The sequence below is a fragment of the Eurosta solidaginis genome, chromosome 1, assembly GCF_040869045.1.
Source record: "Eurosta solidaginis isolate ZX-2024a chromosome 1, ASM4086904v1, whole genome shotgun sequence".
NCBI classification, from domain to species: domain Eukaryota; kingdom Metazoa; phylum Arthropoda; class Insecta; order Diptera; family Tephritidae; genus Eurosta; species Eurosta solidaginis.
The window spans coordinates 249,756,237-249,769,869 of NC_090319.1; the positions used below are offsets into that span (position 1 = coordinate 249,756,237).

The following is a 13,633-nucleotide window of genomic DNA, read 5'->3' on the forward strand; positions in this document are numbered from 1 at the left end:
TGGAGCGACCGAAGCTCTTCGGTTCAAAAGCACAATTTTCTTATACTAAGAAATAACAGGATTGGCTTATATTTTTACTACACTTTTTATGTAAGGTTCGTTTAAATCAACATTTTAGTGATTAGAGTTATATAAAAGACTGCTTGCATTATTAATTAAAGCTAGATTTTTTTCGTCACGAAAAGGCAAACTGTGATAATTAAAAGCAATTAGTTGTTAAACTCACCTGGACGTCCTCCACTCCACCGCAAGCTTTTGTCATACCGATCGATCAAATGTGGTACTTGGTATTGTTGCTGATACTGATTGTAGTATTGTTGATAGTATTGTTGCTGCAGCAATTGTTGTTGAATTTGATGCTGCTGCTGTGCTCGTCTATGACTTTTGTTTGTCATAGAGTAAGCGTGATGTGTACGTACATATTTATCATCAACCTAAATATAAATTACATACAGATAAGATTACATGATTAAAGCTTATTGTGGTATTACTGTATGCGACCATGTATTCTTTGATGGGAATATTGTCGTAAAAAATTTAAGACAGGATTGAGGTAAAAAAAAGCGTTCTAAAACTGAAGGACCTAGGGACACCATATCGCATGCAAAGTATTTTATCATCAAGTATCGGATGCCATATATTATCGAATCAAAAAGATTCGATATTTAAATCATCGATACTGAAATAAGATCTGAATATGTCTTTGGATGTATAAAATAGATGTTGCAATAAGGTCAGAGTTACAAAAAACGCTCTTCCAAGAGCTATAACTTTAACAGAAGAGCTCTCCACTATATTCTCCTTTTTAAGTTTACCGCTTACATTCAATTTATCTGTTAAAGCGAAGCGTTGGGCACAGCTTTTTTCGAAAATCCGGTACAGGAATGACCAAAGGTAACTTTGCTTGTGAAGTTGTCTGCTTTTTCTGAATAGATTTACTGCTAACTCTTCGCGGCAAAATTTGTTTCGACTCGCGAAACAAATTAGAAAAGGGCAAACATGCAAAACTGTATATTTAGTCGACCAGCTCTTTTCTTGTATATATGCTATCACCTTTTACCGAAAATTCGATAAGATACTGCGGTTGAATTACTCGATGCCAAAAAGGATAGAGTATAAAGTATCGGTATCTAGTGTGGTAAAAGTATTGTGGCGAATATCAGCATCACTATGCTGTTGGTAAATAATCACAACAACAAATACAGGAAGCAGCCAAACTTATGTACGTGCACACACATAACTAGCAGCTCGAAGTGAAGAGATATCTCACATACCCACATGTAGTCATCAGCTAAGAGCAGAACACGCATACGGCTAGTAGAAAGGCATAAGCTACAAATATACATGTATATATGTAGCTGGCAACCAAGCATGAGATACAGCTATTCTCGAACAGTTTTCGCAAAATGATTAAACCTTGGGAGAAATGGGTGAACGAGAAAACCGAAAGTATAAAAGCTGAGGAATCAGCAATCAGTTTTTTTAAACGCGCTATTAGTTGTTAAGTGAGGTATAATTGTCAACTACTCCCAAAGTAATCTAAATGAAGACCAGTTTGCAATACTGAATATTAGAGTTATTTGTTCGATAATTTAGCGATTCGAGCAGAAGGTGCATAATAACCAGGATTTCCCTAAACTCGTTACAGTATCAATATGATACAGAATTGCATATAAATTTGTTTCACTACCTACAAATAATAATTTTTCCCAATGATGAGGCCCTTAGAAAAAATTTATTGCGATCCGAGATCTTTTAGAATCATCATAGGGACTTCTTGAACTTCTACGGGCAGGGTGATTGTTTTTTTTATACACCCTAAGGATTCCAAGAAGTCCTAGTAAGTCAACAAAATAAAAAATAAATGTAGCTTACCTTTTTACCATTGATGAGCCACGTAATATGCGGTGCGGGAAAAGCTCTCGTCGTATTACATAAGGCAAATAAACGTTCGCCTATAACAAATGGCATCCGTTTGCGAAATTTTATAATCGGCGGTCCAGTTTGAGGCACTGAAAAATTTAAAATCGCTATTAAAGTTACATAAGTACTTATGCAAATAAATGTTTCAATATTACAGATCTAAGGAGGGTCCTGGATTTTCTAAGGCCCGGTTTTTGGTGCCAGTTCAAACTACAGCTAAACTTGACTAGCTTTTAACCTTGCCATATTTGACGCTTAGCCGTTGCTAAAGTCAATCTCGATCTAACCTTGCCCAAAGGCGGTATGGAAAAATTAAAAATAAACGTTGACAAAAAATTATTATTGTAAAAAATTTAAATTTAAATTTATAACTAGTATGTCCCTGGTTTAAACTTATTGCTGAACAATACAAATTTTATTTGTGAAAAATGCTGCAAGTCATGGCTTCTTTTTTGATACATTTTTTCACACATATGAATTGTTGTGACACATTGTAAAGGTTTCGTTCATAGCTGCGCTCACCTTACCATAATGCTTGTTCTATCTCCTTTTTTGTGGAGGTTATTCGACAGCGTTTGGTACGAAATTTTGTAGCACCTGCTGTTTATTAGGGTGTGGAGTAGAGCTGCAAAAGTATCGATATTCGGCTTACTCGATATTTTCGATATTTAAGAGGGAGGGTATCGATATTTCGCGATATATATCGAATTTTTATTATAGTGAAGAGCGCTTAATCAATTTAAAAGCAATATCAGGTATATATCAGACCTTTATGTAAATACAATTTATACGTGTATATATATATGGGGTATTCCATCCCATTTAGACCAATTTTGAACCCGATCCTATAACTTTTTCAAAAATTGCCCGTTTGGGATCTTTTTTTTTTTAATTTGTTTTTAAATGTACTTTTCGGAAAAAATACAAACAAATTTTTAAAGTTTTTTTTTTTTCAATTAAACAAAAAAAAAAAAATATCGGCCCACTCTAGGATTAGTGGGGATGATTGCAGAATTGATTGAAGTTTTTTATGAGAAAAAAAATGGCGAAATTCGAAAAATCTCGAAAAACTGAAAAATTACAAAAAAAAACTTTAAAAATTTGTTTGAATTTTTTCCGAAAAGTACATTTAAAAACAAATTTAAAAAAAAAAAAGATCCAAAACGGTCAATTTTTGAAAAAGTTATAGCATTTTGAAAACAAAAACGGTGCTTTTTTTAAATTCATAACTTTATTTTGAGTTGGATGAAAAAATTTTGAAAAACGTCTTTCGTAAGCTAGAAAAAGAAGAAAAACTTTCAGCCAATTCTAAAGGGGTCGGGTTCAAAATTGGTCAAATGAAATGGAATACCCCATATATATACAATGTATATTATACATATATATGTATATTATACATATATATATGTAATATTGTCTTCATAACTTCGAAGCGATCATAAAACACAATCTGCAAATTTGTCCGCGGTGGTAGCTTATACAGCGAAACGAGGGTATATACAAAGTTACAACACCATTTGTCATCCACTATGGGAAAAGGTCGAACGTCTGCGGTGACTAAACCCTATTAGGGTACTGTCAAAAGCCTTTTTACGTGATGATGGATCTTCATATGTTTTTTCATATAAAAATCAATCTTATTTGGCAAGCTATGTGAATCTAAATTTGCAGTGGTATGCGATCGTTCTAGATGGTGAAACAAATTAGACGTATTACCCCTAGTTTTATAACATTTTTGTAAAAGTGGCATATTGCAAAAGTATTACTGATTTTGTCAAAATGGACCCAAATGCCTGACTTTGTACTTCGTAGCTTTTTGGCAACACAATTGTCTTCTTCCAACTCAATGATGTCTTCTGTTGCGTGTAATTCTAGAAAAAGGAATAAGAAATGGGAATACAGTACTCGATATTTAGAAAAAAACATCGATAATCGCACCATGAACCTAGTACTCGATGTATCGATATTTATATCTATATTTTTGCAGCTCTAGTGTGGAGTAGCTATAGCACTGTTTCTCGCGAATAACTTTTGAACTGATGCAGCACATATTTCATAGTAAATCTGTCCAAAAAAATTTACCATTACAGCCACCCATATCTAAAATAAATACATCCCGGCATCGGTCACGATGACAGCAACCCTGGTAGTTTTGACGCTTCGTTTAGTGTCAAACGCTCGTTCCACCACGATCTCCACTGTTTTGACACTTCGGTCAGTGTCAAACGGCAGTGTGTTAGAAGGAGAAGGAAACAAACATATCCAACTTGTAAACCTATACAATGGTAGTGATATGTTTTCTTACACAGATGTGATAGCTCAGTAGGTAGAGGAAGCTACTGCAAATTGAGTACATCGATTCGAAATGTGGCCACCGCCCACTAGATTTTTTTTAACTGCAAGTGTAAGCTTAAAACTGAAGTCCAGTACTGCGCGCTCATTTCAGGAAGATCGGTATAATCTAAATTTTTAAACTTATTTTCTTTCGTCATATATGCAATACAAAGAAGTTTCACATTAAGGCCCAAACTTTTAACCGTGTTATATCGCGTATATTAATATAAGTGCTACATAAATAAGACTTTGTTAAAACGACAGTGATGATGTGCGAGCTGACTTTTCATAGGTTACAAATAAAATTTGATAACATTCTCACTCCAAATATGTAGATTGCCTGTGAAATACATCGGCATTAATAGCGAAATTGACAAAGCAGCCAGAGCATTTCCCTCAGTGTAAATACAAAATTTCAAGCAAATCGCATCATAAATAAAATTTGTTTAGTAGGTCGGTCCCTAATCCATTTTCCCGAAAAAAGTTAATCCGATAGAAATATGAAGGGAAGGAAGGTATGCACTTGTCAAGTTTCAGCCAAAAAGGATCACTATACAGGCTGCCGCCAATTGTGTGTATACCTATCAAACTTTATATACAACTAATTAATTGAACTTACAAAACACTGATAATAATTCATCCACAGAAGCCTTTGTAAAAATCGGCGCATCCGTTGAAACTTCGCAGAAGAATTGGCCAGATAAATCGAAATCAACGTTTTTTAACGTCACCTGTGTCTCGTTGGAATTCTCCCACTAAAAATAAAGCGAAACAAGAAATTTAGTTATATAAATGATACACTTTTAATTGACTTCTATTTATTAAGAGTCATGATATTCCCATTCTAAACTGTCCAACCCATTTGTGGTCAATGTGTCAATTTGGGAACATTAAAGTATATTCAAACCATTTTCCGTATTGCCTATAAAATTTTGTCTCCAAACCAAGGGATGAAGGAAAATCTTTCCAATATGCGTACCGCAATTATCCACCTTGTTAGAAAATCAACAAAACGAAATGAATCAATTTGGAAACACCTAACTACAGTTAAGGGTCGTCTGAAAGGTAGTGCTTATAGATACATATATTATTAATATATCCTAGAAAGTTTACTTCATTTGATAGAATGAAGTTTTGTCTACCCAAAACTGGGAAAAAGTAAAAAATCGGCTGACAGCTACAAAAGTTCTAGTCACACAAGTCTGCAAATGATGATTCTAAACTCAGATAACACATGGCAAAGTAAATATTTATGGGTCGTTTTACTACAATTTTTAAAATTTTACTTTCATACAAATTTTAATAACTTAGCCAGTTTTGATATATATAAGCAAATGGCTGCCGATTTTAGCGGTGTTCGGGGAAATCTTGCATGCAGTCATTCGTAGATCTTCATGATCTACTCGAAAAACGCTTCCAGGTATTTTTTGGTGTCACACAGTGCTATTTAATTAAAAAATATTCAAATTAATTTTTGTAGCTTTGCTTAGACCATTAATGGGTTAAGGACAGGTATGCTGCTGAACTGCGGTATTATCTCAAAAATTACAACATAGCTGTAGTAAGAAAAGCTCCATTAGTATCTTTTCAATTTCTGTTTAATTCGCTTAATCGGGATAAACGTATATTTTAACGTCGCTTAGGTATAAAATGAAGCCCTAAAGTTTTCATATGAATGAACAAAGAACTTTACAAATCAATTCTGTTTTGAATATGAAATGCCTGTGGCTTATCTGTATTCAAATTTATTCGGCTTTAGAGCATGAAGCCTTGCTATGATTAGGTGACCCACAGACACAAAAGATAAGAATTTAAAGGTGATATTTAGCAAAAAAAAAATAAAAAAAACTGCCGTGAATTGCGTCAACATACATAAATATAAGTAGCAGTTTCTCAATTTTTTATGGTTTCTTAACGGCAATAGGAAAAAAAATAAAAAAATATAAAAATAAAAAGATGATACAAAATTTTAAGGACTACCTTTATATAAAAATAGAAGGCAATTTTTCCTTTAAAACAGACGCAGTCTTGTTGAATTTTAACTACAAAACTTTAACAATTGCTCTTGTAAAAGAATTTTGGGATTTAAAATTATAAAGGTAGAGCGCGTGTTTAAATTTTAAATAATCAATTAGTTAATCCCAATCGTTAATCCTAATCGAAAACCTTCGCAGGTTAAGTAGGGCCGCTTTCAATGCAGCTAAAGCCTCTGGCGATGAGCAGCATTGGGAGGTATACAAAGAACATCTTAGAAATTAAAAGTTTGAGCTAAGGAAAGCCAAAGATCCTCCTGGCGAGATTTCTGTAGCAGCATGGGAACAGTGTCTGAAAGGGGAGACTCAGGAAAGTACTTTCCAGATCGGCTAATATGGCCCAGGATGCTTGCAAAGGCCTGATGGTTCGTGGACCGAAACTTGGGAGGAAACCCTGGATCTACTGCTGAATAAACACTTTCCAGGTGCAACTAGGAACGACCCAGGGGATACACAAAGTTTGACACAAGCAACAGTGCAACCTATATAGCACAACCTAATTACAAGAGATAAGATATCTTGGGCCATCCAATCTTTTGAACCGTGCAAAAATTCAGGGCCGGAAGGAGTTACAGCCATACAACTACAACAACCGCTGGAATGCAGCCCTAACTGCCTATACGCTATAATAGGAAGTGTCGTCCCACATATATGGAAAATATCTAAAGTGGTATTTATTTTCAAGCCAGGCAAAGCGTGCCACGCGAAGCCTAAGGACTTCAGACCCATAAGTATATCTTCGTTTCAACTAAAGGTGATGGAGAAACTGATGGAAACATATATTAGGGAGGCAGTGAATGACCAACCCTCTGAAGCCCAACACGCCTATATGAAGGGTAAATCAACGGAAACGGCATTGCCCGAAATTACATCGTGCATAGAGAGATCGTTCTCCTTCAAGCAATACTGTCTGGCAGCCTTCCTAGACATAGAAGGAGCGTTCAATAACATCAAACCCGACTCAACCATTAAGGTACTGACTGATCTGGGCATCGAATCTCAGCTGGTGGGTCTTGTGCACCAATTGCTGCTATGCGGGGTAGTACAGGCAGAACTTGCAGGGGTATCGGTGAGCAGGTTCGTTATTAGGGGAACTCCCCAAGGTGGAGTCCTATCCCCTATGCTGCGGGTCTTGGCGGTGAATCATCTACTAAGGGACATGGAGGAGGAGAGGGGCTGTAAAGTTATAGCATATGCTGACGAACTTGCCTTGGTGATAAGTGGGAAGTTTCCACAAACTCACTGCGATATGATGCAGATGGAATTAAGAAGGGTCGAAGCATGGGCCGTTGATAATGCTCTGGGCGTGAACCCAAATAAAATGGAGCTGGTGATCTCTACGAGGAGGTATAAGATACCAAATCTCTCAACTCCAGTGATGGCAAACACAGTACTTAAGTTAAGTGAGTCCACCAACTATCTAGGGCTACACTTGATAAGAATTTGAACTGGACACAAAACACCTCGGAACGTGTTCGTTAGGCCACGGTTGCCCTCTACACATGTAAATGGGCAATTGGACGGAAATGGGGTATGTCCCCTATGATAGTACATACACGACCATAGTTAGGCCAATATTGCTATACGGGGTGGCGGTTTGGTGGCCCGCCCTGAATAAATCCTCGACGGTTCTTCCTCTTCAAAAGGTGCAAAGATCTGCACTACTATGCATAAGCGGAGCCATCCTCACAACGCCAACGGAGGCTATGAATGTAATACTGAGCCTACTATCCATAGATATAGTAGGCATAAAATATGCAGCATGTGCGGCTATTAGGCTGAGGAAACTGACCACATGGTCTCACTGCAACCATACTGAAATTCTCGAAAGATTCTGCATACCAGAATGGACAGATTTCTGCAAACCACATACCAAATTTCCAAAGGATACGAGATATTAATCCCTGAGAGAGAACAGTGGGTGAATGACCCTGATTGGCCCCCTAACAGCATTCAGATCTATACAGAAGGATCTAAACTGGATAAATGGTCGTAGCGTATTTCAGGCCGAGCGTGCGGCCATAAAAGACGCTGTGGACTGCCTTAGGCAGAAGGCAGTCTCTCAGAAGCACATTTGTATTTTCTCAGACAGTCAAGCGAGCACTGAAAGCCCTTGACTCTGTCACAACTAATTCTGAAACTGTAGTAGGCTGTCGCAGATCACTTAACGTGATGGCTGAAGAGTTTAATCTCCATCTGGTATGGGTTCCGGGACACAAAGGCATACTAGGTAATGAAATGGCGGATGACTTGCAAGAAAGGGTACCTCCCTTATTGTAGAAGTTGCGGCAACGAAGAGGAGCCTGAAACTGTTAGGCATATATTCTGTAAATGTCCACCACTCGGTAGAAGAAGGCAACGTTTTATGGACAAGATGTTTCTCGTAGATCTGACTGATATAGCTGAGGTCAATACACGACGCTTAGTTGGCTTCACAAAATCAACGAAGTGGTTTGATTAGGAGAGTAGGAACAAATCCCCGTGGTTTCACAATGGACCTATAAAGGCCTAAGTGTGCCGCTCCGATGTGGACCGCAGCCACTTGAACCTAACCTAACCTAATCCCAAGTACTTGGTTTGCCATAAATTGAAAGATTTCGCTCTACCTTTATAATTTTAAATCCCAAAATTCTTTTACAAGAGCTATTGTTAAAGTTTTTTAGTCAACATTTAACAAGACTACATATATCTGTATTAAAGGAAAAATTGCCTTCAATTTTTTGGTCCATTTATATAAAAGTAGTCCTTATTTATTTTTTTTTTTATTTTAAATTTTTTAGTACTGCCTACAAAAAGGCAATTGCAACTTCGATTAGTAATTTAATTAATTCCTAAGTGAAAAGTCTTATCCTTATTTATTTGTTCAAAATAGCAAGATTTAAGAGAATTGGTGGAATTTTCGCTGGCAACACTGGCGAAAACAACAGAATTCCACCTCGCATCATAACAAGAGAATACCACCTCGTTTGTCAGCTACTTAATTTGCACAGCTGAAAATCGTGGTGAAATTCGCATAAGCCTGAAAGTCTAAAAGAATCGTGGCGAAAGTCGCGTACGCCTAATAGTATGCAAAGACGTGCATTGAGTTGGGCCTTCAACGAGGTGGAATTCTACAATGCCTGCAACACTCAGGAGGCTAGCCGTGAAGGTATGGCCTAATCTTGTAAATAGTTCGACTTGTGCGTTACGTAGTTCAAATTTTTTGATCAAACATTTCACTGTCTCCGAGTTTTAACCTATATTTCAGGTTTCAAGTCTCTAGATATCCAGGAAGTTACTTAAAAATCGATTGCAAGATTCCCAATTTAAAATCAGTTTCCTCAATATCTCGATCCATGGGCCACCTAGCGGAATTTCTTTGATAAAATATTGCATTGTCAGCAGGTTCTGACTTACGGCCCAAATTTCATGTCTCTAGCTCATCGGGAAGTTACTCGAAAATCGATCGCAAGTTTCCCCCCGTTTTTAAAGGATTTGCAGTTATCTTGACTAGCGCGCCACCTAGCGGAACTTTGTTTTCTATAAGTTGTATTGACACCAGGCCTCTAAGTGCCTAGTTTCAAGTCTCTAGGTAACCGGGAAGTTAGATTGAAAGTTGGATTGAAAAATTCCCAAATTAAAATTTTTTTCTTACTATCTCGATCCGCGTGCCACCTAGCGATCTTTTTTGGTATCAAATGTGGCATTGTCACCGGGTTCTGACCCACGGCCCAAGTTTCAACTCTCTAGTTCACCGGCGAGTTACTCAAAAATCTATCGCAACATTCCCCTTGTTTTTAAGGGATTTGTAGTTACCTCAATTAGCACGCCACCTAGCGGAAATTTGTTTTCTACAAATTGTATTTTCATAGGGTCTCGAACTATGTGCTAAGTTACAAGTCTCTAGGTAACCGGGAAGTTTGTTAAAAATGGATTGAAAGATTCCCAAATTAAAATTAATTTTCCTAATATCTCGATCCATGCGCCCTCTAGCGGAATTTTTTTGATAAAATATTACATTGTCACAGGGTTCTGACTTACTGTTCAAGTTTCACATCCCCAGCTAACCGGGAAGTTACTCAAAAATCGATTACAAGATTCGCTGCGTTTTTTCAGGGATTTTCGTTTATCTCTATTCGTCTGCCACCTGGCGGCATTCTGTTTTCCACGAATTGTAGTGCCATCGACTCGCAAACTATGTGCTTAGTTTCAAGTCTCTGGATCATCGAGAAGTTAGTTAAAAGTCGATCGCAAAATTTCCATTTTAAAGTTAATTTTCTGTATATCTCGATCCGTGCGCCACCTAGGGGATTTTTTTTCACTTGCATTGTAATGTCTCCTAGATCTAAACTATGTTCTAAGTATCAAGTGTCTAGCTCAAAGGGAAGTTACCGGAAAAGACTTTTCCGTGGGTTAAAAATTCGTATGGAAATGAGGGGACAAACATGAAAGGGACTTAATATAAAGGTAATAATAAACAAAAACAGGAGGCGACCGGAGTATGAAGTACTATCGCACAAGTACAAGAAATGTGCAGGGATTTGTATGCAATTACGAAAACATGACAAAATAATCTGCTGCGCTCGCTCTAATTCCATTTGGTGCCGATACACAAAAAATATTGTTTGAATATTTCAGTTTGACGTGTAGAATCAAAGGCGGATCCATTAGTGAAGAAAATGTACAGGCTTTTGGAGTTTATTCCAAATTTTTGGTTAATCTTAAAAATGTAGTAATTTAATTTTTCAGATAATGAAATATTAATGATATCTGAATTTGTTCCTACTCTATTCTTATTATTTTTTATATGGCTCGAGGAAAGGGTGCCAGTTTTAAGAACCTGTCGAAAAAACTGACCGTGGTACATAGGGGAGTTTCCACCAAATCAGACCCCTCTGAGCTAATAAATAAACTGAATTTTGCAACTCCAGTATAATTTAACATTTGCCCCGGGCACTACTTACAGTGGGGCGGAAAATGGTCCGCAAAGCATGACTTCCTGGATAATTTTCCCCGGGCGCAAGAAAACCTCACTACGCCACTGATGAGAACTACACCTTTTCAACCCAATAATGAGAAAACGTAAGTTAGTAATGAGAAAACGTAAATTAAAATGAGAAAAGGTAAAATGAAACGGTAAATTAGTAAAGAGAAAATATAAATTTATATTGAGAATATGTAAATTTATGATGAGAAAACGTAAGTTTGTAATGAGAATTCTACACCTTTTCAAACCAATAATGAGAAAACGTAAATTTGTAATGAGAATAAGTAAATTAAAATGAGAAAAGGTAAACTGATAACGAGAAACCGTAAATTTTTAATGGGAATATGTAAATTTATAATGATAAAAGTAAACTGATAATGAGAAACTGTAAATTAATAATGAGAAAATATAAATTTATATTGAGAATATATAAATTTGTAATGAGAAAACGTAAGCTTGTAATAAGATGGATTTTATAAATTTAGTTATTTAAACTTTATGCATGTAAATAGTAGGCAGGCTTTCAGAATACAGAACATTATACTGCCCTTTTTGTATTCTGTCTTTAAAATAAAATAAAAAACGTTTAAAGTTACATGTCGGTGCAATGGTCTTAAATTGTCTTAAATTGTAACCATTTATTTCATACAACGTGTATTGCACCAATAGTGTCGCGAAGTGAAGCGTGTCCGATATGCAGAAATATTATTCAAGGTAAATATTCTTATCCTATTGATGCAAATATCTTTGCACTTACCTACTTAACTACTTTCATTGCCAGAAACTGAAATTTGCCAAAGGAGGACGTACAATAAAAATACGGAACAAGACAGGGAGAGAATAGTTACTGCTGCGGCAAGAGCGGAGGACTGGACCAAGCTTGCCAATAATCTTGGCATCAGTTACAAAACGGCACATAGGTGGATTAGCAGTGGAAGCATTGCAATGAAACCGAGAACACACCAGCGACCCAAAAAAATGTTGAATGAGCACCTATCATGCATAATTGAATGGATGGAGGAAGATTGTGGGCTTACCTTACGCCAGATTAAGCAAAAACTATTCCGCGGTTTTGGCGTGGACGTAAGCACTACAACTGTTGGAAATCATCTCGAAGGTATGTGCTATAGTGTCAAAAAGTGCACACACACAACCTACTACGATGAACAGCGAGGCTAATAAGGAAAAAAGAGCCGAATATGTTAGAAAGCTAAATGCCTTCATACAGCAAGGTTAGCAAATAGTATGGATTGACGAAACCAACTTCAATCTGTTTTGTCGATCTACCCGTGGACGATCCAAAGTAGGGAAACGTGCTATTCAAACATTGCCAGCAGCGCGTGGTCCGAATGTACACCTGATAGGTGCCATTACGGGATCAAACATACTATCAATTGATCGAAAGCGAGGTTCGTTCACAGCCCGCAGCTGCGGGAATTGGATTTCCGCCCTCATTCAAAAGTGGCAGCAGTTGGACAATACCTTGGAAGACCTGGTAATTGTGTGTGATAACGCGCTTTGCCACTCAGGCATCGAGTCAGCGGTAGCCCAGCACTCCAACAATATGCCACAAGTGCTTAGATTGGGTCCATACTCACCTATGTTGAACCCCACAGAATTAGTATGGTCCAAACTTAAAGCAGAAGTAAAGACGACTCTGCGCGTACCTGTTGTGACTGGAGCAGGAGTAGGCGAACAGCGGCTCCGGTATTTAGAAAACGCCATTGATGACGTCAAAACGAAGTTGACGGGAGGGGATTGTGCAAGAGCTGCACAGCATACAACAACATTTCATGCAGATGCACTCGCACTACAAGACATGACAGCGAAAAAGATAGATTTTGAAAAATTATTAGTGTTCACATTATTAATTTACATATTCTCATTTTGAATTTGTGTTTTCTCATTACTAATTTATATTTTCTAATTAGCCGTTTACATTTTATTGTTACTAATTTACGCTTTCTCATTACAGTTTACGTATTCTCTTTACATAATTATATTTTCTCAATATAAAATTACATTTTCTCTATATAATTTACGTTTTCTCATTACAAATTTTCATTTTCTCATTATTGGTTTGAAAAGGTGTAGAGTTCTCATTACAAACTTACGTTTTCTCATTAGAAATTTACACATTCTCAATATGAATTTATATTTTCTCATTACAAATTTACAATTTCTCACTATCAGTTTACCTTTTCTCATTTTAATTTACGTATTCTCATTACAAGCTTACGTTTTCTCATTATTGGGTTGAAAAGGTGTAGAATTTTCAAAAAATTTATTTCTTTGCATACATTTGCAATACCAAAATTTCAATAACATGATTATTTTGACAGCTTTCTTTAAAATTATAAAAGTTTGCCCGAAATTA

The 13,633-nt window shown here is 36.6% G+C and overlaps 1 protein-coding gene across 1 annotated transcript in view; it reads right to left on the reverse strand.

Moving 5' to 3' along the window:
• Nucleotides 1-13,633, reverse strand: part of beat-VII (beaten path VII) — a 599,011-nt gene that overhangs the window by 285,245 nt on the left and 300,133 nt on the right. Inside the window, exons 4-6 of the mRNA XM_067760324.1 lie at nt 4,877-5,012; nt 1,876-2,012; nt 227-434 (exon numbers count right to left, since the gene is read on the reverse strand). Of these exons, the coding sequence (XP_067616425.1) occupies nt 227-434; nt 1,876-2,012; nt 4,877-5,012 (481 nt within the window). The remainder of the gene's footprint in view (nt 1-226; nt 435-1,875; nt 2,013-4,876; nt 5,013-13,633) is intronic.